The sequence below is a fragment of the Nomascus leucogenys genome, chromosome 18 (assembly GCF_006542625.1).
Source record: "Nomascus leucogenys isolate Asia chromosome 18, Asia_NLE_v1, whole genome shotgun sequence".
Lineage (NCBI taxonomy): Eukaryota > Metazoa > Chordata > Mammalia > Primates > Hylobatidae > Nomascus > Nomascus leucogenys.
The window spans coordinates 11964993-11992292 of NC_044398.1; the positions used below are offsets into that span (position 1 = coordinate 11964993).

Here is a 27300-nt window from a genome sequence, read left to right on the forward strand (position 1 = left end):
AAAACATGGCAGTGAGGAAGCGTAATTTAACTATCAAACAAATCTACATGTCTAATAACAGCAAATCTGCTAAGGAGCATTAGAAAGAGGAGCAGCGCCCCGGAATCTCTGCAGGAAATGTTCTTTATATTAGACATATACAAGCAGGTCCTGTCAGATGCACAGCGGAGCTCGCTAGCCCTCCTCTCCCCCAAAAATCTCATCAGACGATATCCCTAGACAGGGGCAGTTAGAGAGAGAGGAATCACATCTCCACACAGTTTTAGGGTGATTTTTATTTTTACAAATCTTCCTGTGTGTTTTTTGCCTTGATCCATCCTCTTCCCGCCGAGATCGTATGGCGCCTTTCTCTCGATTATGAATTTGATCAATCCATATTTGGAAGAAAACCCACATAGCTTTTTCAGGAGCTGAAAATTGAGTCGTTATAGAAATATTAGGACATATTTTCAATCATTTCGGTACCCAAAGGGAGGCAAGAGCTCAGTTTTATATTGAGACATTACGCCGGCTGAAGGCAGAGAATGCGTTTCCCTGCCAGGACCTGATGCAATCCATTCAAGCCAACAAGTTTGGAGAGAATGTTGAGTTCAATCAATTCAGAACGTCGAGATGGAGCCCAACTCACTCCAGGTATTTCGCTCTCCTCCGCTCCTCCGATCCCGGCACCCCCCGGCACCCCCCAACCCCCCAGCTCACCCACACCCCTGCACCCACCCACACCCCCCACAAACTTTTCACCAAACTTTTACCCTCTGCATCCCCCAAAATCATTTTTATTGTTTAAAAAAATCCCTGCACTGATCATACATACATAATGTAATTTTACCGCCTCAAATGGGGAGGTGGGGAGAAGTGGCGGTGGGGGGCCCTGAGTTTTTTTTTTTTTTAGGGAGGCAGAAAATTTGTGGGCGCTATTATTTTTCCACCCAGCGTTATATCTGTTGGGTCGTCTGTATTAAGAGAGTGGATGTCTGTGTGTAAATGTGTCTGGGAATAGATGTTTGTGCTCTGATGGCTACATTATTTATTTGGTGTTTTTTTTCCCCCCCTGCAGTGGGTCGGCTCACCGTGTGGCTTGCACGGACCTTACATTTTCTACAAGGCTTTTCAATTCCACCTTGAAGGCAAACCAAGAATTTTGTCCCTTGGCGACTTTTTCTTTGTAAGATGTACGCCAAAGGATCCGATTTGCATAGCGGAGCTCCAGCTGTTGTGGGAAGAGAGGACCAGCCGGCAACTTTTATCCAGCTCTAAACTTTATTTCCTCCCAGAAGACACTCCCCAGGGCAGAAATAGCGACCATGGCGAGGTGGTAAACCTGTCTGTCCCCCTCTTCTTTCTTTATTATTTTTCCCCCTAGTAATGCTTATTACAGGGCAAGCTTGAAAATACTGTATTCACTTCTGCAGGCAAGCAGGATCGACTCCTTTTTTAAAGGGGTAGCGCCACTAGCTGGGGCTCGAGTATTTTGCCATTGTCAGAGTTTGGCTGTCAGCTTTACAAAGAGGATCCAACTGCTGATTTTAGTCAAGATCAAATAACTTGTTCGAGAAGGGTTTTGTTCAAGGATGTGTGTGTGTGTGTATGTGTGTGTGTGTGTGTGTGTGTTCATTTGCTCTCCTGCTATTGCCTCTTGAACATCACATGCTTTTTATATTTTTTGCCTTTTGAAAATTTACCTTCGTGTCTGGCTCGGTCGTGTCTGGGTGGATTTCTTTCGGTGGGTTTCGATATTGTTCTGTCTTTTTTTTAAGTAAGTATTTGATATGTTTAAGAGGGCGGAAATTACGAAATGGAGGCAGAATGAGATCAAAAGCTATTGAGTTGGCAAAGACGTGTTGAATAAAGTGATAAATGACAGGTACTGGAATAATACATTCAAATAACTTGCAGATCTGCCCGGGCGGATTTCAAAGCGGTGGTGTAACAGGCACAAACACGTTAAGCATTAACAACTATCTCTCGCCCACTCCCCCTCCCCCCGGACAAGCCATTTGATGTTCTAGTTTGCAATTACTCCACGCAAAGTGGACGTCCTCCTGCGCGATCTTTGGGGGTGTGTGGGACGGGGGCGGGGGAGGGGAGGGCAGAGGGGTGTGTGCTTGCCCACTGGCCCTGCGGGTCCAGCGTTCTCCGTGCCCAGACGGCGCTCCGGGGAGGGCGGGGAGGGGACAGAGCCTCCCCAGCACGTTTCTGGGCGGCCGCGGGGGCGCTCGCCGCGCTCCCGGGAGGACGCCGGAGGTGAGCCGGCTGTCACTGGGCGCCGGGGCGGCCGCCTCCCTTCGGCTCTGTCATTTCATGTGTGACCGCAGTTCTGCGGGCTCCCCTCGTCAGCTGACCGACCTCAGCGCCGTGGTACCTACCGAGGGGAACTATTTTGGGGAGTCTGTGCCCACGGCGCAGCGGGGAGGGAGGGCGCACTGCCGCCTGGCGAGGCTTTGTGTTGCCAAAGCGAGAGCAGGGTAATCAAACAGACTTTTGAGGGCAGCTAGTGCTGTGCCAGGCTCTCGAGCTTTCGAGGTAGGTGTAAGGATCTAAGGATCTTTTTGTTAAATGAATGGTTTCCCGTTTAACTCATCCCGGGGCTCGGAGCTGCCAGTCCTTCCAGAATTCCTCGGTCTGATGGAGTTGATAGTACTTTTGGCATTGCCAGTTCACTCCCTCTCCCCAGGATCGAATTACTCTTCAGTGGTCTATGCCGGTTAATTACTGGAGTTCGTCGAAACGTTCGCCCTCGAATCTGCCTTTTCGGAAATAAGCCCCTCCCACCTCCCCGCTCACCTCCCCCTCCACCCTCCCTGGCCAGCTTTGGTTTTTAGATGTTCATATTTCCCGACGTCCGCCTGCAATTTTAAAAAGGTGTTGTTTGGAAATACTGTGAAAAATCCTGCAACCTACCAACAGGTTGAGCTCTTTCTCCCTCCCAAGGTCTGGCTCGGCCCCCTCCCCCGACCCAACTTTCCTGCGCAGCTGTCTTCCTCCTCCTCCCCCTCCTGATTTCTTATTATTTGCTTTTCAAATTTATTACTTCAACATGGCCTGTGATCTGGCAAAGGGAAGGATTAAATATCCAGAAAAGAACTGGTGCCTAATAGACTTCTGACTAAGTCCAGGAGGAAATTATTCAGTGTTTTATGGGATATTTTGTGGTCACTCTTTTTTTTGGCGGGGGAGGGGATTGAAATTGGAATATTTTTTAAAGACCCTGAGTTGACCCCACTTGGTACAGTTTTAATTTTTGTTGGTGTAATTAAACGGTGAATTCTGATTTAAGAATAAAGGCCATATTTGCCAAACGTTGCATCTGCTAGAAGTGTTGACAGTGAATAGATATATTTTTAAATACACGATTTCTTTTTAATTGTTCATTATGGGGAATTGAAAGAGAACCATTGTAATGATCTGTGCATTTCGTCACTGCTATATGAGCCATACCTGAGAAAATTAATCTTGCCATTTAAAAGTAAACTCTAGGGGGTTTGCGGAGGGAGATGGCTCTATTTATAATCCTCAGCTGCATATACATCGTCTAATATTATACATGATTTGTTTTTTAATGCTAACATGGCTGGTAATTAGCTGTATGATTATACTTGTATATTTCATTAGGACTTTGGCTGATGTCATTGTGAATTATTCAGCCATATTAAAACAATTTTCAATTGAGATAATGACACGCCTCAAAATTATGCAAATGCAGGCTGCATTGTGCAAAATAATTATGACAAATGTAAAGCAGGTAGAAAGTTTCCCAGTGCAGATCGGTTTTCCACCCTGGTGATGTCATATCCCCCCTGGCCTAAGTTAGTCATTCATTAGCAGAATAGCAGCAGCAGTCTCCTCTGGAGGAGAGCCTTACAGAAACCAGCATTTACTGCTGGCACCTAGAGGGGGCAACAGGGCCCTCTCATTAAGAAATTTGCTTTGTTTTCACTTACTCCATTAACTTGTTTATATACATTTAAATGATTTTTATTATTGATTTTAACTAGTTTTGAATGATGCATTTGCCATTTGCAATGTGTAACTGAAAGAGAAAGGTTTCTTGGTGATATGCACTGCTACTTGGAGAAAATGTTCAGCACATTTAATCAGCCAGTACAGTTTATTTTAAGTAACCAAATGGAGGTTAATAATTTCTTGATTGAGCTGACATCAGCATCCATTTCAAAAGGACAGCCAGGACTCAGTATGCTTTTTTTGGTTTAAGAGAATCATTCTGCCTTTTTATGATTTCTTGAAATGTAAAGACGTCAGTTCTAAAAGCAGAAAAATGATCATTGTGCAAGATTAGAAATAGCGTCCCTGTGTGGTTTGCTGTGATTTGCAGAGAGGTTTTTTTTTTTTTTTTGGAATATTTTCTCATGATTTTTGTAATAATTGTGGGAGGCTGGATAAGGCAGGACTTTGTACACCCATTTTACAGATGGGGACATAGACTTGCAAAGGTTATGTGGTTTGTCAAAGGTCACCAGGCTAGAACCCAGGCCTCCTTGAAATTCAAGGTTATCTTTTCTCCCCAGTGAAACCTACCCTTGAAAGCAGAGCTTGAATGCATCATATTATATTCTAGAAGTGTGTACTAATGTGAACAGTCCCTCAGACATTTTAGAATTGTAACTAGTTAATCAGCTTTGCCAAAGGTCACCAGATGTCTAGGTAGCAAAACTATCCTTATCCTGTAAAGTTAAGCTAATTCTAATCAGTGGTATATAATGATAACAGTTATATTCTAATAGTTATTAATGAGCATTAACAACTTACTATTCACTTTAATGATGATGGTGATGATTTATATGCTTATATACACCAATGCCTTCATATATAATACTTCCAGTGTTGGCAACTGGTGTTGAGGAAAAGCATTCAAGAAAGTCACATTTTGATTCTGCAGCTTGCTATTTGCTTAATCTTGAACAACCATAAGTACTTGGAGCCTCAGTTTCTTCAGCTGCAAAATGGGAACAAAGTAGGGATGACTATAGATTGTTGGTGAAGATCAAGAGGATTTATAGGCAAAAGAGCTTTATATACTGTAAAGTACTTAAATAGAAAAGAATTATGATTATAGTGACCTTTGTTCTAGATATTCTTAACTTTATAAACAATAAAAAAAAATTTTTGTGTCTGTGTGGAGGTTCTTGGACCTAAAAATGATACCATCTTAAATTACCATGAAAATGAATAGCAGGGCCATGTGCAAGGAGTTAAGTGTCTTTAGTAATTACTTACAATTGCCACATTCAGCCAGTAGCTCTTCAGAGGAGGAAAATGGCAAAGTAGGCGGGTAATTGGTTCTGTTACTGGATAACTTCTGATTACATTCATTTTCCAATTGCCAAGTTCTTAATCTATTGGCAATATACCCTCTTAAAATGGGTGGATATGCAAGCTTGGATTTCAGCCTGACCAGCCATCGCTGGGATTTTACAAGAAGGTTTGCTGGTCACCTCCAACTGTGCTTGTGGATGGCTAAGCTAATGATGTCCAGGAGTCAAGATCAGGCATACCTGGATGTTACAGATTCTAGCATGCATTCCGGATTTCTAAAAGTGATTTGGTTATCACCAGCCTCACTATTGAATTAAAAAATGCTAAAAATCCACGTTCTAGGGCCCCTATTGAAATCTACTCAAATAGAATTTCTAGAGTTGGGTCCAGGAGTCTGAATTTTAAATATTTAAACAGTCTCAGTCTAGCTGTGTGATCTTGGGCAAGTTCTAAACTCTCTGTGCCTCCGTTTTCTCATCTGTAAAGTGGAAATACAGTCCTTATTTCCTAGGATTATTTTAAGGATTAAATAAGTTAATATATGTAAAATGCATATACCCAAAGTTGACACATAGTAGGTACTTCAATAATGGTTGACTGTTGTTATTATCATTAATATTAGCATTATTCTCACTGAGGTTTGAAACCACTACCCTGGAGCTTACTGAAAAGTTTTTCCGTGTGAGGGAATGGCACCTAGGTTAGTTTGCTAGGACATGTGGGCTTCCAAGTCCTACCAAATCAGGCTATCTTTCATCTCTATGTTGGCTTTAGCTGTGTCACCAAAATAAAAAGTGTCTTAAGGATTTACATTTTACTGCAGAAGTAAACTGTCAACTGGATCAACAGGATTTTTTTTTTTTTCAAAAGATTGCCTGATTTGATCATATCTGGAGTTAGACACATTCTGGAATCTAGAAGTTGCTGGATTAGCCTTGCTCTTCTCTTTGGATAGCTCCTCAGTCTTGGTCTATATACATAAGGTAATTTTTTAGAGATTTCTGAGACCTCTTAAATGACCACACTGGCCTTAGACAATTGCTTTAACTTTTTTAAGCCTCTGTTTCTTCCTCTGTAAAATGGATTTAATGGTCTCAACTGTGCTGGGAATCAGAGATAATAATGAAAAGGGTCTGGAATCTAGCATAGTACCTACACATGAGAGTTCAATGAATAATGGTTGCACTTACAATAGTTATTATTTATGTTTAGTAATCATCTTAAGCTAAGAAAAGGAATTATCTTTACTATCTACCAAGCAGGCCTTTTAGAACAAAGATAAGAATATAAAGAATTACATGGAGAGAAATTACCGGACTGTGACAAGAGTCAGCCAAGTAAGGCCTGAAGGCCAAATCTGGCCCACTGTCTGTTTTTGTGAATAAAGTTTTATTGGAATGTGGCCATGCTAATTTGTTTATGGCTGCTCTCAGGCTCCAACAGCAAAGTTGAGTTGTTCTGACAGTTACCAGATCGCTGACAAAGTAGAAATATTTATTATCTGGCTTTCTAAAGAAAAACTTTGCTGACCCCTGGCCTATGTGGTTGATCTGCAATAAGGTAGATGATTGTGTACCTATTTTTCTTTCTTACTCGAGTTTTGGCCATGAACCAGTAATATCAGAAATATAAGAAACTTAAGTACTGTAAGAAATTGTACATTAATATTATATCATTAACGTTTACATATCCAATCCAATTTCACCATTGATTCTAGGACATTAAAATTTGAGAATGAGTGAAATAATATTAAATTATATTTTGTATGGTTAAGATTGAAACTTTACCCAATATTAGTATTGTCTATCTTGAGTTAATAAAAAACTACTCATGAAGTTCTATGTGCTCAGTACTCTGCTAGATGAAGAGATGGATGCAAAATGGTTTGCGATGTGACCCTTTTTCTGAATAAATTTATCGATCTTGATAAGGAGATGAGATCAACATGTCTAAAAATGTAAAAGCAATATGAGACACAACACGTCAGTAAATTGTGCTGATAATACATGTCATAGGCATCCAAAGGAAGGCTCCCAACCATCATGTTTTTTGGAAAAAGAATTCATTAAATTTCTCAGATGTTCATTGAAAACCTACTGTGTGCTGGCACTTGGATACAAGAGATTAAGGAGAATGGCCTCGGCCAGGCACAGTGGCTCATGCCTGTAATCCCAGCACTTTGGGAGGCCAAGGCAGGCAGATGACGAGATTGAGACCATCCTGGCTAACATGGTGAAACCCCATCTCTACTAAAAATACAAAAAAATTAGCCGGGCGTGGTGGTGGGCGCCTGTAGTCCCAGCTACTTGGGAGGCTGAGGCAGGAGAATGGCGTGAACCCGGGAGGCAGAGCTTGCAGGGAGCTGAGACTGCACCATTGCACTCCAGCCTGGGCAACAGAGCAAGACTCCATCTCAAAAAAAAAAAAAAAAAAAAAAGAAGAATGACCTCTGCCCTCAAGGAGTTCCCAGACTGCCTTTGTAGACAGACAGTGATCACAGATAAGGCCATCAGACTCTTTCCATCTGGGTTCCTTAGTTTAAGTTGAGATGAACTGAGATCACTATTTATTTGTAGCATTTCTTAATCTTTCCGGAAATTAGAAAGTACTGTCTTCATCTTTGAATTATCACTTCCTGGACACATATTTGTAGAGCACCTATTATGTGCCAGATCCTATTCTAGGCCCTGGGGATGCAGCATGAATAAGACAGACAACAATCACTGCTCCCAGGGAGCTTATAGTCCAGTGGTTGGTTGTAACCTCTTGTGCACTTTATACCTTGTGCCTTGTAGTTATCTGTGTTCTTTTCCTTTACCTTGTCACCTGACCCTATGCTCCCCCCACCATAGTGCTGTTCTCAGGAGCAGGCAGTTGTGCCTTATTCACCGCTGGGTCCTCTGCAATATTTAGTGCTATTCAGTGAGTATCTTTATTTTTATTTTTTTTGAGACGGAGTCTCGCTCTGTCACCCAGGCTGGAGTGCAGTGGCGCAATCTCGGCTCACTGCAAGCTCCGCCTCCTGGGTTCACGCCATTCTCCTGCCTCAGCCTCTAGAGTAGCTGGGGACTACAGGCGCCCGCCACCGCGTCCGGCTAATTTTTTGTATTTTTAGTAAAGACGGGGTTTCACCATGTTGGCCAGGATGGTCTCCATCTCCTGACCTCGTGATCCGCCCACCTCGGCCTCCCAAAGTGCTGGGATTACAGGCGTCAGCCACCACGCCCGGCTTTCAGTGAGTATTTTTTGAGTGACTGAACCACATAATTAAAATGCCTTCTTGCACACAATCTACCTTTTTTAAGCTTTACCCAGTTTCTTTCTGGCAGATGACCAGTGACCAGTCATCCACATGTGGGCCAGATCCAAGACCCCATCTCACACTTCTTTCTCTTCCAAAGTCTGTAGTCATTTTGCACTGTAGAATGTGAAAACATGGGAAGTGGTTTTTTTCATAGGGGCACTCACCAAAGAAATAAGCAAATATTTGAATGATTAGAGTGGAGGCAGCATCTCTGTTTTGTTGGGTAATTTTCCAGTCTCAGCAGTCAAACCATAAAAAGTCAGGGCTTTGGGGTGGCAACCTGTGAAAAGACTAGACTTAGGAAAGAAGATTCACTCCTTGCCTGGTGTTGGTTGGCATTTCATACAAGCCAGCATGTTCTTCAGGCTGATGGTCTTAACTAGGCCACATGTTTGATAGTGCCTCAAAATTGTAAGCAATTAAAACCTCTCTTGACAATTAGACTGTCAGGCACATACTAAAGAAATGTTATTTTTATGAAATACAAGAGTCCATACATGTAAATACTTCATTATTAATTATTAATAAAGCATGCCATTGTTCATAGTGGCATCTAGTGATATACGACTCAAGCTCATTTATCAAAGTCTAGTTTCACCAATATCCAGAATATAATTACTTGAACCAAATGCATTCACTTGTCATTTTTTATAGCCAGTGTAGTTGGATATTTGCCATCTTCTACTCAGAATAATATTGTAGCTAGTGACTACCCGTTGCCTTGGCTTTTAAGGAAATTTAAAACAAATTTATCGATTGTTGGCTTAAAGATTCATTTGCCTCTCAGAGATGTGGTCATGGATTCCCTCATTTCTTGAAGAATCTACACTGGCACAAATCCAAGGATACATTTTTCTGGCCACACTGTGTTCCTCACTGACTTGCTGGAGATAAGAACCTTGGCCTTAGCCCTCCAGCATACATCCCTCATGCCCTGGACTATGAGCATCAGTATCGACAACACATTTCAAACACACAGATGATGATGATTATTGAAAGGGTGCTTTAGAATCATGCTAATGGCATCAATCTCTTGCACACACTTGGGTAAATTAATTCTGCTTTTAAAATCAGATGCACTGTTAGCAGCGTTAAAGATGGATATTTGACATTTATCACGCAGACTAGGATGGGTGGTTTAATTACGCGAATTTTCTGTAGGATCTTTGTGGCTGTATAAATAGACGCACAGTGGCGTGTGTCCTTGGCATATGACCATCAAGTTCACAGTCACATCTCCATTCCTGTGCCCCAGTAAGAACCCCAGGCGGCAGAGGCCAAATGTTGCTAGTCAATCTAGTGACCCCATAAACGTCTTTTCCCCCACCTTTCTTTTCTCATGACTCCAAGCATACCCGGGCTATGAAACACCCCTTCCACCCCATAGTTGAGTTCTAAGCCTGATCAGTGGCACTAAACATTAAACTCTTGTCTTTGAGAATAATGGGCTTTGCTTTCTACACCCTCAAGCATGTTGAGCTACTGTGCAAGCTGGAAAATAAAAATGTTCTAATTGTGTCTTTTAAATAAGCATAGGAGTGAATTAATTAGACCATATTTTGCCTTTAGTTGCTTAGTTACACAATAGTATTCCTGAGCACGAGTAAGATAAATTGGCTCTTTTTGTGCTGCTTGTCCCTTAATCATAATTACTGTATTGCTTACGAGAGTAAAGCATACATAGATTTAGAATTTTTTATTAATAGTCAAAAATATGCATATGATATATAAAGTATATGCTGTTCAACCTGTTTTATATGTGGGAAGAAGTTTTATTGTGATGGTAACATTTGCATTAGTTGCTCAGAGATGTAGTTCTGGGAAATACATAATTGAAATGTTTTTGAATTGCTTTTTCTGGCCTTTTCAATCTTATTCAAAATAATAGTGCCTCCAGTCCTGGAGTAGTCATTCTCATTTGATTTAACATCCTTCTTTGCACTGCATGCGCGGCACCCAGTTTTAACCCTGCAAAGCCTAGATGAAGTTCTGTGATTCATAGGCCATACATTGTGCCTTATGTTTTTTGGCTCATGCTCTCGGGGCTTGGGGGGCAGTGGGCAGAAGGGTGCCTTTGTCTTGCCGTCATTATTCCAATGCCCTTCACCCTTGGCTCATTTCCATGCTCCTTAAGGAAGGTTCTAGGGTTAGAGAGTGTAAGAGTTTGTTTTAGCATGAGCTGGACAACTATCTGTGCTTGCCTGCTGGGGTCTTGCAAAATGAAATGTTGCTACTGGAACTTGGGTTTCTAACCCCCTACCCCAACCCTCCACCAAGGAGGGCAGCAGGAGTTAGACAGCTTGATATAGTTATTGAACAATGAGAGAGTCTGGATTATGACCCAGGATACTTGCTTGGTAAATGTATGTGAAAATCGACTCCATTGTTCTATTGTATTTGAAAAGCAAGTAAATTATTTACAGATATTTGCTAATTAAAGCATATGTTGTTTCACAAGCACAAAGGAACGCAGTATAACTGGAGACAAAGAACTAAGTGCAAATAATTTAAACTCACTAATACCGTGTATTCTTCTTAAGGGAGGAATATGTTTTTAAAATGTGTATATATAGAGTGTTGGTCAAAAGGTACAAACTTTTAGTTATAAGATATTCATCATATATATGTGTTCATCTTTTATCTGGAGAGCTAATGTATAATATAGTGACTATAGTTAATAATACTGTATTGTATGCTTGAAAATTGCTAACAGAGTAGATCTTAAGTGTTGTTACCACATCAAAAAAGGATAACTGAGGTGATGAATGTTAATAACTTGATTGTGGTAATCTTCATGATATGTATGTACATCAAATCATCACATTGTATACCTTAAATATATACAACCATCATATTGTATACTTTAATGTATACTATTTTTGTTAGTCAATTATACTTCAATAAAGCTGGAGAAAATAAAAATATGTATATAGGCATATATATAATTATGTGTGTATATATGTGCATGTTTATACACACACACATACAGATAACTTGTCCTGTTATCTCTGTATACATTACGCATATATACATACGGGTTTTTTTTAACCCTTCCAAGGGAAGTCTCGCATGCTGCAGGGATAACAAGCCAAGTTACCCTCTAGTTGCTTGTCACTAGGCTTGCCCTAAGCTCTCTAACAGAAGATGAGATGGAAACAGTTTTGACAGAATACTGTTTTCCCTTTGGTTTTTGCTTGCCGTTATCTAGTTTGAGCTCAGCTCAGAATATCACTAGAAATAAGGCAAATTAGCCAGATACAGTATCAGAGAATAAAAATGTTCTCACCCATTCCCTTGTCCTCAGACTTTCCTGAATGTGATAGGCTCAGGTTTAGTTGTTTTCCTTCTGTGACTACCCAACTTTGGCAGTGTTCTGGTTGGAAATTTGCATTGTGGAAAAGACGCTGGTGATACAAGGCAAAAGGCAGACCAGTGAAGGTCAGATGCAGAAAAGGTCGTTGATAATGTTCTCAGAGACCTTTTCCTGGCTGGAACTTTGGTGTATCCATTGGTAAAGCTGGTCTCTCTGGCTGTGCTGTCTGCCAACATGTTTGGTTTTAGGCATGGCTAGCTTAAAGTCCCTTGGTATTGTTGATAATGGTGGTCAAGAAGAATTGCCATGGTTATTTAAGAGAAAGGCTCATGACTAACTTGCAATGGACATTTTTGTAGACTCACAAGATGACAAGATAAAAGAGACTGAGGAGAACAAATCCAGCCCTCTGTATTTAATAGATGCAGAACCTAAGGCCCAGAAAAATCTTGGGCATGTCCTCAGAACTAGCGAGTGACGGAAGTGGAACTAGGATTCAGTGTTCTCAGGCACCGCAGTCTGGTCGGCTGTTTTGAGGGGAAGGGACTGCTCTCTTGAGGTCATGCGCTGAGGAAAGTAGGCAAGTGCTTCCCGTGGCTGTGTTCTTGGTAGGTCATTCCAGTGCCCTGTCTTATGCCAGTGCATGGTGCCATGGGGGACATCACTTTTATAAAACAACTCATGGAGAGTATGGACTTTACTGGAATGGCAAGATACTTTGTTTTGTTTGTTTGTTTGTTTTTGAGATGGAGTTTCGCTCTTTTTGCCCAGGCTGGAGTACAATGGCACAAACTCAGCTCACCGCAACCTCCGCCTCCCAGGTTCAAGCCATTCTCCTGCCTCAGCCTCCTGAGTAGCTGGGATTACAGGCATGCACTACCATGTCCGGCTAATTTTGTATTTTTAATAGAGACGGGGTTTCTCCATGTTGGCCAGGCTGGTCTTGAACTCCCGACCTCAGGTGATCCACCCACCTCAGCCTCCCAAAGTGCTGGGATTACAGGCGTGAGCCACCGCGCCCGGCCCTGGAATGACAGGATACTTAGCAGAGAGTTAGTGATTACACAGAAGCCAGGATTGATATTCAGGATCCCAGACTGGACATCACCTTCATTTCTATAATTTTTCCTGAAGCCAGGAGGGCCCTCTAATGGAATGCTATTTATATTGGCTAAAGAAAAGCTTCGCCAAAAGGTGGCAATGTTGGTAATAAATGGAATTGGTACTTCTGCCAACATCTGATACTCATGGATGGTTTCATCATTCAGAAGTGTGTATCTACTATGTGCCTACTATGTGTCAGTTCTCTGTGCTGTTAAAGGAGCGAGTGCCTACTATGTATCAGTTCTCTGTGCTGGGGATATAATAGTGAAGAATGAGTGACTAGTACACAAAGATTTCTGTTCTCAGCACATTTTCTCTCCTGTAGTAAGAGGGAAGAAGCAACTTGATTAATTTGTCCCAAATGGAGGGAAAACCATCTCCATACATTGTAGTCTTAAAACCGAATTCACGTTTCCTTCTAGAGTGCTTTCTCTTCTCTATGTATTCACAGCCCAGAGAAAATGCCCCACCTTTCTCTTTCCCGAAACCATCTGCAAAATTTTCACCCACAGTGTTTTCAATGAAGTCAAAGTCACAACGTTTTCCATTAATTCAGTGACCACTTACATGTCAGGCATTGCAAATACATTAACATATAAGTTAAATATTAATAAAATATCCCATTTAATTCTCATGGATAGTCTATTATGTCCGTAGTATTTTGACATTTCCATACTTTGTAGATGATGCAGCTGAGGCCAACAGAGGTTAAAGGAACTTGCCCAAGGTCACACATAGGTGAGACTCAAGAGTCAGGATTGAAACCCATGTTCTCCCGATGCTGCCAAGACCAGTGGGCGAGCTTGGTTTCTCATTATAACTTCAGGATATATTGAGAACTCTCAACATCAGCATTGGGGCTTTCACTATATATTGATGTATTCTTTAATTGAGTCTTCATGAAAGCTTCTTTCCTGCTCTTTAGGGACTTGCACAGTTGACTGATACCCAGGTAATAGTGTAATACCCTACACACAGATAATACACTTTCAAAGGGCACTTTAAACTCCACATAGCGCCTTTCTCACATTTCACAGGAGAGAAGTCTCAGACTCAGTACCTCCAGCGTGCCTTTGTGTGCAGCCCAGCACTGGGCACTGGAGAGAGAAAGGTGGAAAACCAGGCAGATCCTGCCCCCATGGAGCTTACCATCAGGTGGGGACCACACGCATAGTATATAAACTTATCACAAACAAAGGGTGATTCTGTGATGTGGTCAAGGGGATGAAGGGAAAATACATGTGCCTATGTCGGGGTATATGATTTTGTCGGAAAGGTCTCGGGAGGCATTTTAGAAGAAATATCACTTGAGTTGAGGTCTAAAGGGATATGGGGGTGAAGACTGGGAAGTTTCTAGGCAAGGTGTAGGGTGAGTGCAACCTCCCTGCAGAATGGTTTCTGGGCTGGGCTTGGCCTTGGTGAATTCAGTAGCCAGGTTAGAGAAGCCCATTTGCCCACTGGAGGCACCTATTGGTCTAGGTATCATCTAGACACCTGGGGTGCATGTTTAGAGCTAATGTACATCATTTGGCTATGGAGATGGTTGAAAACAGGGCAAGCTAAGGCAAACTAAGGCCTATAGGCCAACTCTGGTCTACTACCTGTCTTGTTTGTTTGTTTGTTTTTTGTTTGTTTGAGACAGAGTCTCGCTCTGTTGCCCAGGCTGGAGTGCAATGGCGCGATCTCAGCTCACTGCAACCTTCGCCTCCCAGGTTCAAGCAGTTCTCCTGCCTCAGCCTCTGGAGTAGCTGGGATTACAGGTGCCTGCCACCACGCCTGGCTAATTTTTGTATTTTTAGTAGAGATGGGGTTTCACCATGTTGGTCAGGCTGGTCTTGAACTCCTGACCTCAAGCAATCCACCCGCCTCAGCCTCCCAAAATGCTGGGATTACAAGCATGAGTTACTGTACCCAGCCTTGTTTGTTTGTTTTTGAGATAGGGTCTCGCTCTGTCACCCAGGCTGGAGTGCAATGGCGTGGTCTTGCCTCATTGCAACCTCTGTCGCACAGGTTCAAGTGATTCTTGTGCCTCAGCCTCCCGAGTAGCTGGGATTGCAGGCAGGTGCCACCACACCCAGCTAATTTTTATATTTTTTTAGTAGAGTTGGGGTTTTGCCATGTTGGCCAGGCTGGACTACCCGTTTTTGTAAATAAAGTTTTATTAGCACAGAGCCATGCCCACTTGTTTACAAATGGTCTCTGGCAGCTTTCGCACTGTAGTGCCAGAGTTGGGTAGTTGCAGCAGAGACTACATACCACACAGAGCTTAAAACATTTACTATCTGGCCCTTACGTAAAATGCCAACCCCTCATTTAAAATAATATTAATAAATAATAGTAAAACTAGGTCCTGACAGATTAATATGTGACATTTTATTTACTCTTCACAACAATATCACTGTGAGGTAGATTCTAGTGTCATCTCCATTTTGCGGGAGGGTGATCTGAAAGGTTAAGTAACTTGTCCGGGTTTCCAAATTCACTCACCCGGTAAATGACAGAGACTGAATGGGAACTCAAGCTGTCTTGATTCCAAAATGTAGGTGGCAGAAACGTTGTGCTGTCCTATTTACAAGTAGAGGAAACGGGAAGTATCAGAAAAGGGTGGTAAAGTTAGCCAAGGTTTTACTCTGTGAAATAAAACTGTGCAACAGCTGTATCCATCTTTCAAGCTCCCATTCAAAAGCCACCTCGTCCTTGAGGTCTTCCATTGACTGTCTAGGAACAAAGAAGCCACAGAGGCACAGGTGTAAGTGCCCTCTGGGTCAGGCAGATAAGATCAATGAGTGACTGGGCCAGGTCTGGGAGACAATATGATATTCAGGGGAACTGGAGAGTGCACGACCGGTTTGAGGCATGCCTCTAAAGTGTTCCTCTTCAGCCAGGTGCCATGGCACATGCCTGTAATCCCAGCTACTTGGGAGGCTAAGCGGGGAGGATCACTTGAGCCCAGGAGTTCAGTGTGAACCATGATTGCACCACTGCACTCCAGCGTGGGCAACAGAGTAAGATCCTGTTTCTAGTAAAAAAAAAAAAAAAAAAAAAAAAAATTAAAAAAATAAAATGCTCTTCAGTTTCTAGCATTGCTGGGCAGGAATGTCATTCTGAGATATTGCCAAATCTTTCTATTTTTCAAGAGAAGCCAGAAACCTAGATTTTCATGTGATTTTAGTTGACCATTCTATTTATTTATTATTTATTTAAGACAGAGTCACGCTGTCGCCCAGGCTGCAGTGCAGTGGCACCATCTCGGCTCACTGCAACCTCCACCTCCTGGGTTCAAGTGATTCTCTCTGCCTCAGCCCCCCTGAGTAGCTGGGATTACAGGCACGCGCTACCACGCCCGTCTAATTTTTGTATTGTTAGTAGAGATGAGGTTTTGCCATGTTGGTCAGGCTGGTCTCACTGCGTCTGGCCCAATCCAATTTTTAAAACACTCTCTGTGGGCCAAACAAAATGTGTCTTCTGTCCAGGTGTGGCCCACAGGCTGCCACCTTGCCATCTCTAGAGCAAAGCTTTGGACTATTACAGTTTTTAAAACTTTCTCATATTTGGCCCATTTTCTGTAACTAAAGCAAAAAGAACCGTTGGTCCCAAAGGGGCTGTTAAAAATGGGGTGGGGACAGCCAGGTGGATAAAGCCAGAGCTCTGGAGTCTGGAGGGATGGCAGGAAGAGATGTGCAAGAAGAAGAGCTTGGCTCTGCCCTGGAGCCTACATTTAGGCTTGAGGAGGGAGGCAGGAACCAGCTGTGGAAAGAAGTGCATGAGTGTGAAGGTGACCTGTAGCCATCCTGGAAGGCGTCCTGGAGAAGGGGCCCTTGAAAATACCTAAGGATGGATGAGGGTGAGAGATGAGAAAATCCTAGGCAGAAGCAAAGCCATAGGCAAGTAGGAAGGAAGGACATACCAATACCAGATATGGTCTGGATTTGGTAAGAGAGCACAGGTCTAGTGGGAAATGAGGTAGACTGAGGCCAGACCTCAGGGAGCCTAGCATGTCATGTGGACTTGAATCCGAAGGCAGTATTTTCTTTTCTTAAAAACACCCCTAACTTGAAAATTTGCTTCATCCCTTTGTTCCCTTCTACCCCACCATCTTCCTCATTTAGGGGTGCTCATGGTAGAGGGTGTATTCCAATCCAACTCTTTGAAAGATGCAAAAAGCATCAGCCAGACCATGTAAAGGGAAAGGTCCTAGCCAAAATGGCTGGGGGGAGTTTCAGAAGGATCTTCCAAATAGAGATAGCCCGCTGGGCCATTAAATCCTTTTGCTTTGGGTTAATCCCACAGTGTATATCAGATTACTAGAATTCAGATGAAAACACTGCTATAGTAGTCAGTCTCCTCGCCAAATGATTCCAAAATATATGGGTTATAAATACAGAAAAAATAACTGAATTCGGTATTTCTTAAGTGAAATAATCCATTCCATTCTGTTCCTTGTGAATATTCTCCGTAATAGTCTAATAGTGTTTTGTGCTCCTGGGGGCTGAGTGTGTTTTTAGCAACAATGCATTGGTTGTAAAATATGCATCCCTAACTATCTGGACAGACAAGAAAGAGGACTCTAGTAAATAAAGACTGAAGATTTTTTTTTTTAATGCAGATCGTATGAATCACATAAATGGTGGTGTCTTTAAAAATTATCAACAAGCTCTGGGTTCTTTTTATTTCTTTACATTATAGGTCCTGTTTCTCACTCCACATTTTTGATATTACTAGATCAGTAATTCAAGAGATAGCCAAGCAGGTGTTCAAATCACTCCTGCCCCCAGAATTCCTTAAATGACCCCTTGAGGCGGTGGAGTAAAAACATTCTCAGCATGTCAGAATATTGAGATATCTCAGTTGTCTAAATTTTTTTCTTTTTTGCCTTAATCTTTACAGGCTTTTTGTGTGTCCTTTTTTTCCTCTGCTTAAGCCAAGAGGAATCTTGCTTCAATCTTGGCCATGAGGATTGGGGGACAGGAGGACAGGGTCTGCAGACTGTACTTATAGTTAATACAGTTCTAACTGCTCAGCTGTGCCAGCTAACTTTTCTAACTGGTCTTTAAAAGATGAATCTTTTTTTTTTTTTCCTCAGTTGGAGTTTCGCTTTTGTTGCCCAGGCAGGAGTGCAATGGTGCAATCTCGGCTCACTACAACCTCTGCCTCCTGGATTCAAGCGATGCTGCCTCAGGCCTCAGCCTCCCGAGTAGCTGGGATTACAGGCGTGTGCCACCACGCCTGGCTAATTTTTTTTTGTATTTTTAGTAAAGACGGGTTTCACCATGTTGGCCAGGCCGATCTTGAACTCCTGACCCCAGGTGATCTGCCTGCCTCGGCCTCCCAAATAAAAGATGACTCTTAAATGAGTAGAAGGAAAAAAAAGGAAGATGGGGCTTGGAATTCTCGTATGGTAGTTAAGGGCATAACATAATATTGCTCTTAAAAAAATATAACATTTATATTTTTAAATATGGGCCTTTTGACTATAACCTTTTATTCAATTAAATTCAATCAATATTTATTAGGATGTACCAGGGTACTATGGGGGGTGATAAAGGGATGAATAAAATCAGCTTTTTTCTCTCTAGTTAGAGGAGATTAAACATGTTCAAGTTAGCCACACTTGGCAAGATTGTACAGCCTCTTTCATACTGAAAAATACACTCACATTGTTAAAAAATATTCTTAGAAATTTCTATGGATACCCCTCCAAAATGAAAGATCTCTCATACAGGCAGTTGATGTAGGATTTAGGCAGTTTCATGAAGTATTTTACTATTGGTTTGTCGTCATCTCTGCAGAAAATTATCTAACTTCTAGGTGTACTTGAAACATATTTAGCACCTCATTTTACAAACTTTATTTTATTGTCACACAATGGTGTGTAAATGTGTCCTGTGTTAAATATGGTTGTATGGGTTATCTATTGTTGCGTAACAGATTACCCCAGATTTGGTGTCTTGTTAAAACAACACTTACTATCCACAGTTTCTGTGGGTGGCAAGTCTGAGTAAGGCCTAGCTGGGTGCCTCTTGCTAAGGGACTCTCCAAGCTGCAGTCAAGGTGTCCTCCCCAGCTGTGGCCATCTGAAAGCTCTGTAGAGGGAGGATCTATTGATACTTCAGGCCCACTCACTTGCCTATTGACAGGTCTCAGATCTCTCAGGCTGTTGGACTGAGGCCCTCAGTTCCTCTCAGGCAGTGGGTCTGGGTCTCCCTGGCTTCCTTGCGGGGCCACATGGGCCTCTCCATAGGGCAACTCAAACACGGCAATGGACTCCCCTCAGAGTGTAAGGTGTAGGAATGAGACACAAGCCATAGTCCTTTTATAACCTGATGCTGGAAGTGACATTCCATCACTTTTGCCTAATTCTGTTTGTTAGAAGTGAGGCATTATTGTCTAGCCCACACTCAAGAGCAGGAGATTATTACAAGGTTGCATATAATCTCAGGGGACCATCTTCCAGGCCACCTATTACAGCTGGCAACAGAGCCAGTCACTTTAGTGTACAGCTCATCTGATGAGGGTTGAAAGGTATTCTTCTTACTCTGTTTTGCTTTTTTCCTTTTTTCCCTTTTATTCGTTGTTTATTTATTTATTTTTGAGACCCAGTCTCACTCTGTCACCTGGGCCGGAGTGCAGTAGTGTGATCACGGCTCACTGCAGCCTCGACCTCCCTGGCTCAAGCGATACTCCCACCTCAGCCTTCCGAATAGCTGGGACCACAGGCGTGCACCACTGTGCCCGGCTAATTTTTTCATACAGTCTTCTTGGGTGGTTCGTCCCAAACGTCTCCCCACTCTTCAGGGCATATAACTATAGATGACATACACAGTAGACTGCAGATTGCCTAATCTTTTGAAGATGTGTTAGTCTTACAGCATGTCAACAAGCCATATCGGGTCTTTTTTACATCTAATGTCTTGATCATTGCATTTGGAGAGTTTTGCCGGAAAGGGCATTATGTCTGGTTAGATGAGAAATCGGCAGAGAGGAATGAGGAAGGAGGATCCTGTAGCTGATATAAACAGGCTTCTTAATGCATAAGAAAATAGATATGTTTGGGCCGGGCGCGGTGGCTCACGCCTGTAATCCCAGCACTTTGGGAGGCCAAGGCAGGTGGATCACCTGAGGTCAGGAGTTCAAGACCAGCCTGGCCAACACGATGAAACCCTGTCTCTACTAAAAATACAAAAATTAGCTGGGCGTGGTGGCACATGCTTGTAGTCCCAGCTACTCAGGAGGCTGAGGCATGAGAATTGCTTGAACCCGGGAGGTGGAGGTTGCAGTGAGCTGAGGTCATGCCACTGCACTCCAGCCTGTGTGACAGAGTGAGACTCCATCTCAAAAAAAAGAGAAGAAAATAGGTATGTTTCATGCACAGTGGTTGAGGAGAGGCTTTAAATCATGTTGGCATACACCCATGGAAAGAAGACCTAAAAATCCACATGAGAGGGATTCTTATCCCAGGTGTGTTTCTCATGAGTGTATCTACAAGAGGTGAGCATCTCCTGGCCCTCCCTTCCACCTTGTATATATGTCAGGAGAGCAGCTGGTCTGCCATCTTTTAAATTCTGTGCAAGTTAACTGTTTTGTGGGAAGACTCATTGATCTTTCTTTCTGAAAGAGTGCAGTTTGGTCTTCAGCAAAATGCTCACAACATACATATGTAGGAGTTAGAGGTTTGAGAAAAAGGTGGTATTAAACAGATTCTGGCCAATGATTTTTTAATGCATAATGATGTTCAGTGATACTGGTTAATTTTTAATAATGGAAATTGATTTATGGGGTGGCTTTCATGTTAAACCTAGTGGGAACTTAAAGAAAAGGGGTCTGGATTCAAATTGAGGAGCATGCATCAGCAGTAAGATATACACATGGGGCATGTTGTGTGTTTTTCTTTTTTTAGCCTTAAATGTAACCATGTGCCATGTTCTCCCAGTGGCTTCACATGTGCTGTTCCCTCTGCCCACAGTGTCCTGTATTCTTCCCCATCTTCCCTCACCTCTTAACTTGGCTGCTTCCTTTTCTTTCTCAGGGTCTGAGCAGAGAGACCTTTCCTGACCACTCAATTTCAGTCATCCCCAGTTCCACCCGTTGCCCCATCAATGCCTCTTCTCGTCCTTTTGCGTCAGATTTTGTTTACTATCTAGCTCTTCTGCCCAGTCCACACATATATGACTATCTGCTCTGGAAGAGTAGGGGTTTTGTCTGTTTTATTCCTGGCTGTAACCCCAGTGCCTGGCATAGAGTTGGTGTTCAATAAATATTTGTTGAACCGATAAGATCACTTATGACCATTTTTCATTATATAAACCGCATTTAGCTAAGGGCTTCTGTTTACTGTCCATCTCTCCCACCTTGGCTGGTGTATGACTCAGAGAGGCTTGTTCCCCAGCTCTTCCTAGTGCCTAGCACAGCTCAGAATAGATGCTTGCAACACTGAGGATGAAAGACTGAGTGAACTCTCTGACAAAGGACTAGGAGTGTGAGCTGTACTTCCCAGGCAAGGAGCAGGAGACTCTGCCTGGGCACTGTGTGTTTCTGAAGGGCGGCACCATGTCTTATCCCTCCTTATCTCTGTAGCTGATACTCAGCCCAGTGCTTGGCACAGAGCAGAGAGTCAGTACAAGGTAATTGTATCAGATTGAATTGAGTTTGGGAAAAGCTAGAACAAAATCTCTCCTGACAACAACATTGGATGAAGCTCAGCTTGTGAATGCTCTCTTAAAGGTGGCAGAGATGGCTCCTCCAGGATTCCCTCCTGTGATTGTTTTGTCAGGATGCCCAGTAGTATGCATCTATTCATTCATTTATTCGTTCTTTCTTTAAGCTCCACCTGCAAGGATGCAGGGCACGGGGCATGGAAAGCTACACAAGTTTTCAGCCCCACCTTTAGAAAGCGTGTCCTGAGGAAAAGTTAGGCTGTATTCTCTGGCTTATACAACCTCCCCGAGGAGGCAAAAGAGTTGGACTCAGGCGGTTGTAGTTGCTTGAATCTGTCCTCTGTGTTGGCCTCCACACCACAGTCGTTGAACACGAGTAGAAAGGGCACCAACTGTGGTTGCGAATTGGCTTTTGCATTAATCCTGGCTTATTGAAAAACACTCAATATTTTTCCAAACTGAATTTAGGGCTTTTGACTGAAGCCTGAATCATTTACTGCAGCAGAGCATATCACTAGTCTAGGAAAAACTAGAACTTATAAATACAAAGTCCCTTTAAGTAATCCAATATAGGATAATTACATTATTAAATAAAGCTATGGGTCTCAAATTATCCCACTGCCATTGTACATGTGAGGATAATAATGTGAACTGTGCTAAGTGAACAGAGAAAAAAATTTAACAAGAATGGAGTGTGTCTAAATCATATGTTTATGTTTAAACAGAGGCTACAGAAAACAGGAAGATTTACTCAGTTTGTACATTAAAGTGTCCTAAATAGGCATAAGGCTGTCAGTGATTCTTGGAAGACTGCTCTTCTAATTAATGGTAATGGTATATGGAGACTCTGTGCCAGATGATCAGTAAGCTTTAATAATTCAGATTTTCATACACCAACAGGGGCCAAGGGTTTTCTTCTTCCTTTGAGGGTCTTTATGGGATAGACTCTGCTGGACGATGTACCTGGGCAGAAGGTCATGTGCCTGCAAAAGTGGGTGAAAAAGGCTGGGCATGGTGGCTCATGCCTGTATCCCAGCACTCTAGGAAGCTGAGGCGGGTGGATCACTTAAAGGTCAGGAGTTTGAGACCAGCCTGACCAACATTGTGAAACCCTGTTTCTACCGAAAATACAAAAAATAGCTGGGCATCATGGCACATACCTGTAATCCCAGCTACTCGGGAGGCTGAGACAGGATAATCGCTTGAACCCTGCAGGCAGAGGTTGTAGTGAGCAGAGATTGCACCACTGTACTCTAGCCTGGGCGACAGAGAGAGACTCTGTCTCTAAAAAAAAAAAAAAAAAAAGAAAAAGAAAAGGGGATCAAAAAAATCAGGAGATGTGAAAGTAATGGTCGAGTCATTCCGGATTGGGTGGTGGTTGGGTTTGGGCTTTATTGTTGCTGTTTTTGCTTTTACTGGGTGTTCTTACATGTGGCTTAACTGAGCATAACACTGGAATTGGGCTAATTTATCTTCTTTGTTAATGTTTTAATGGCTAGAGCTGACTATTTGGGTGCCAAGCTAGCTTTTATGATGGCAACCTGAAAGGAGTTAAAAAAAATAGACTATGGAGTTTATACCTTATTAATGTAGCCAGAAAAGTAGGCAGGCTTAACCACTGATATAAGTAAAGCCTCTTCTTTGCATATCAAATGCTTGACTGTTTAGAGAGAAAGTATGTAGGACACTGGGATGCAATTTTCTGCTCTCTGTGTAAGTTGTCTTAAATTTAAGGGAGGAAAAAGGTACACGCATGGTAAGCCCAAGAGGAAACAAACGGAACAGGGAATTATGAGAGGATATTTCTAGGACTTTCTTTGGAGATGGTCAGGGGAGCAGGCTGCAGCCGACCAGGTTTTAGATTAGTGTGTATTAAAAATGTATTTAGGAACATAAAATATTTAGGATTTTTGAATTACTTGATTGATACGCAAATGCCATTGGCTATAACCATGAAGGATGGTCGCGTTACCTTTGACAAAACGTGCCTCAGAGCAATCTTCTGTTTGTTTACTCCCTCCTCTTGTGCCAGGATGGATTTCCAAAATTCGTCAAGCCACAGGCTTCAAAGATCTGGTGAGCAGGATGGAAAAGGTTGGAAGAGGAGGGGCCAGCTTGGGAAATTAGAACCCAGTACACTAAAGAACCTCCATGGCAAATCAGTTCATCATGTTAAGGGAGTCAAATTAAATCTTAGCACATACTTCAGAGTCTATCTTCATTGCTCTGACAACAGAAAATTCTTTACATTTTTAACTAGCACATGAGTGGTTATTTCTGCCGTCTTTCCTTGGGAAAAAAAACACGATAAAAATTAAAAATTAAAATCCTTTTTGTGAAGTGACTTGAAATCCCATTCACCCCAGGGAATTGGCAGGAGGTGGGGAAAGGTACATTTGTCCCAGGGAGGGAGTAGGTTGGGATGTGACTACTGTCAAGGTTTAAATGACCAATTTTCCAGAAAGAAGATGATGCTACCATGCTGGTTTCTGGTTCCACTTCAGTTTTTTCATCTCTAAAATGGGTTAAGACCACCTACCCAGAAAGTCCTTATAGGGATTAGATGAGATAATGTCTATTAAATTCATAGACTAGTGTCCGCGTTAAGTAAAGCATCCCTGAGTTTTCTGCAGCTGTGTCCTTGAGAGTTGGGGAGGATGAGAAACCCAGGTATTTAATCTTATTATTATTATTGTTATATTTTATTTATTTATTTATTTATTTGAGACAGAGTCTCACTCTGTCACCAGGCTGGAGTGCAGTGGCATGATCTCGGCTCACTGCAACCTTCTCCTACCTGGTTCAAGTGATTCTTCTGCCTCAGCCTCCCAAGTAGCTGGGACTATAGGCGTGCACCACCACACCCAGCTAGTTTTTGTGGGTTTTTTTGTATTTTGTATTTTTAGTAGAAATGGGGTTTCATCGTGTTGGCCAAGATGGTCTCAATCTCCTGACCTCATGATCTGCCCGCCTCGGCCTCCCAAAGTGCTGGGATTACAGGCGTGAGCCACCGTGCCCGGCCTCAATCTTATTATTAGGTTGGTGCAGAAGTAATTGCAGTTTTTGCCATTGAAAGTAATGGCAAAACCACAATTACTTTTACACCAGTCTAATAATTGTCTTCTGGTCCAGCCTTCCCTTGGAGATACCCAGCAGGAGTTACAGGACCATTATTGTTCCTAGACAAAGTATTAAGAAGAGTTAGGAACAAGCACAGTTACCCACAAGGTACACTTGAATCCCACTTGCCCTCCCTTCATTTTCTGCTCAAGAGATAATATATAATAGTAATAGCTATTATTTCGTGGATTCCTACTCTGTGTTGACCATTGTACTGTAACAACTGCAGCATCCTAACTACCCTATGTAGTTGGTTACTTTATCCTATTTTCCCCATTTTTTTTTATATGAGATCTTGACAAGTCCAAGAATAACATAGACTTGCCAGGGTCTCATCTAAAAAATGAGGAAAAGAGGCTAAAATAACACAGTAGAGCTGCACTTGAACCTCGGTCCATCAGACTCAAAAGCCAGGGCTTTCTCAGCTCTCCCTTAGTTTCTTCCAACATGGAACATTCAGAGATGATGTACCATTAAAATAAGCGCTTGGTGCTTTGGGACCAACACAGGCCTTGGCTCTTGGGAAGTCCAAGAGAAGTGGAAGTTAGGCAAGGGAACCTGCCTCTAAAAAATATTTGCAATTGAGGTGTTTACTGTAGAAGACAGAATTATGCAATTCAGCATCAAATACTAGTGCATAATAAAGATTTAACATTATGTCACAGGTAATAAGAACAGTAAGTCCCAGTTCAGGGACCAACTTAGATGAGATAGCTTTTTATTTTGCCTAATATGGACATTCAAAAACAACTACCAGCATCTTTTGATATCATCATTTCAGAGAAAATAAAGGATATTATAATACCATATGAAAGAAACGAGGAAGGATAAAAGTCTCCAGCAGAGAGTGAGTGGAGTCCCTGCATATCAGGGCCACTCCTTTCTTTTCTCTGCTTTCTGCCCTGGGAGGCTGACCTATGCGGGCTCCATTAACAGAGGTCCTGGGCGCTGTGGTTTCCAGTGGGGTTTACTCATAGAGGTGCCGGGAGCAGGAGGAAGGGAGAAGTGTGGAGGCAGATATTTATTCCCTGTTGCTTCCCTTCAGGCTGGTCCCTTTAGGCTGGTGGCATCCCTTTAAGGAAGAGTCATTGTGTTTGGTAGAAGGGTCTTCTCTATCCTGGTAATCACTCCCACCCTCTGTGGCCCTTTAGCCCAGGAGTGGTGATGGCTGAGCTGCTCTAGCCCAGATTCCTGTACTGTGTATCTCTTATGCTTCCTTTACATCCCACCAACACCTTTGTGACTCGTTCCAGTGTAAAACCTCCCCTTGAATTATTATTACTATCATTATTATTATTGAGACAGGGTCTCAACTCTCTCACCTAGGCTGGAGTGCAGTAGCACAATCATGGCTCACTGCAGCCTCAACTTCCTGGGCTCAGGTGATCCTCCCATCTCAGCCTCCTGAGTAGCTGAGACTACAGGCACCTGCCACCATGTCTGGCTAATTTTTGTATTTTTTGTAGAGATTGGGTTTTGCCATGTTGTACAGGCTGGTCTTGAACTCCTGGGCTCAAGCAATCCACCCACCTTGGCCTCCTAAAGTGCTGGGATTACAGGCATAAGCCACCGTGCCCTCCCCCCAACTTGAATTATTATTACTCAAGTATTCCATCGGTTTCCTGTTGGGATTCTGACTGATACAAGGAGAGTCCTTGAAATCTAGCAAATTTAGCTTAATGAAGCTTCACTGCCTTGTCCCCATTTTTCTCATTTCACCACTGACCAGTGAAAGCTTCATCTTGTTTGATCCATATTACCATCCTGTCTTTTCTGACTTTCTTGGATTCCAAGTGGCAACTACTTATCTGTAGCGTGAAACCTTTTTATTCCCTCTGTAGATATCCCATTAGCAGAATACACTAATGTGTAATGGGGAGAACAGTTGGGCAAACTGGTAGGTACCTCAAATTGCAGTGTGTCTGAGGGAGGCTTGAAAGCAAGGGAGTGGCCAAACCACCCAGGCTTCAAGGTGGCACATTCTTCCCCCTTCCTGTCTCCATTGGTGCACACCAGAGGCACATGCACCTGCCAGGAATGGTTCCATCAGGACACAAGCTGAAGTGGTTGTAGTTAGTCTGTTTAAAAGTTGACTCTTAACAGATTTTCTTCATTTTTAATTTCTATCTTGATGAAAGTTTGCCACCCTCATGCAACTAGTTGGACTAGTATTTTGGTTTCACAATTTATTTAGCTAATATCTCATATTTTTGTTTTTGTGTTCCCAACATTTATCATGTTTCAAATGCTACAAAGTGCATTTTGAAAGTCTGGGATGTTCAGGCAAGATTGAGGTGAGTATGCTACTCTTTCCTGTTCTTGTTCCATCCCCTCCCTGCCAACCCCTCTGATATTACACTTGTGCATTTATTGTCCTTGGGACGCTAGGTGATTATAGCCCTCTTTAGCAATGATCTGTTACTGGGCACAACATGGTATGATAAGAAAAGTTCATGTTCTTTCTCTGGAGGGATGGTATATTAGTAAGGATATAGGTTCAGCTATGTGTAACAGAGACTCATATATTTTAG

The 27300-nt window shown here is 42.5% G+C and overlaps 1 protein-coding gene across 1 annotated transcript in view; it reads left to right on the plus strand.

Annotated features, from left to right (window-relative positions):
- Window positions 1-591: 591 nt before the first annotated feature.
- The window catches only part of ARID5B (AT-rich interaction domain 5B), a 195637-nt gene continuing 168928 nt past the window's right edge, over window positions 592-27300 (plus strand). The window contains exons 1-2 of the mRNA XM_003258231.4: window positions 592-633; window positions 1058-1312. Coding sequence (XP_003258279.1) covers window positions 613-633; window positions 1058-1312 — 276 coding nt within the window. The 5' untranslated portion in view covers window positions 592-612. The remainder of the gene's footprint in view (window positions 634-1057; window positions 1313-27300) is intronic.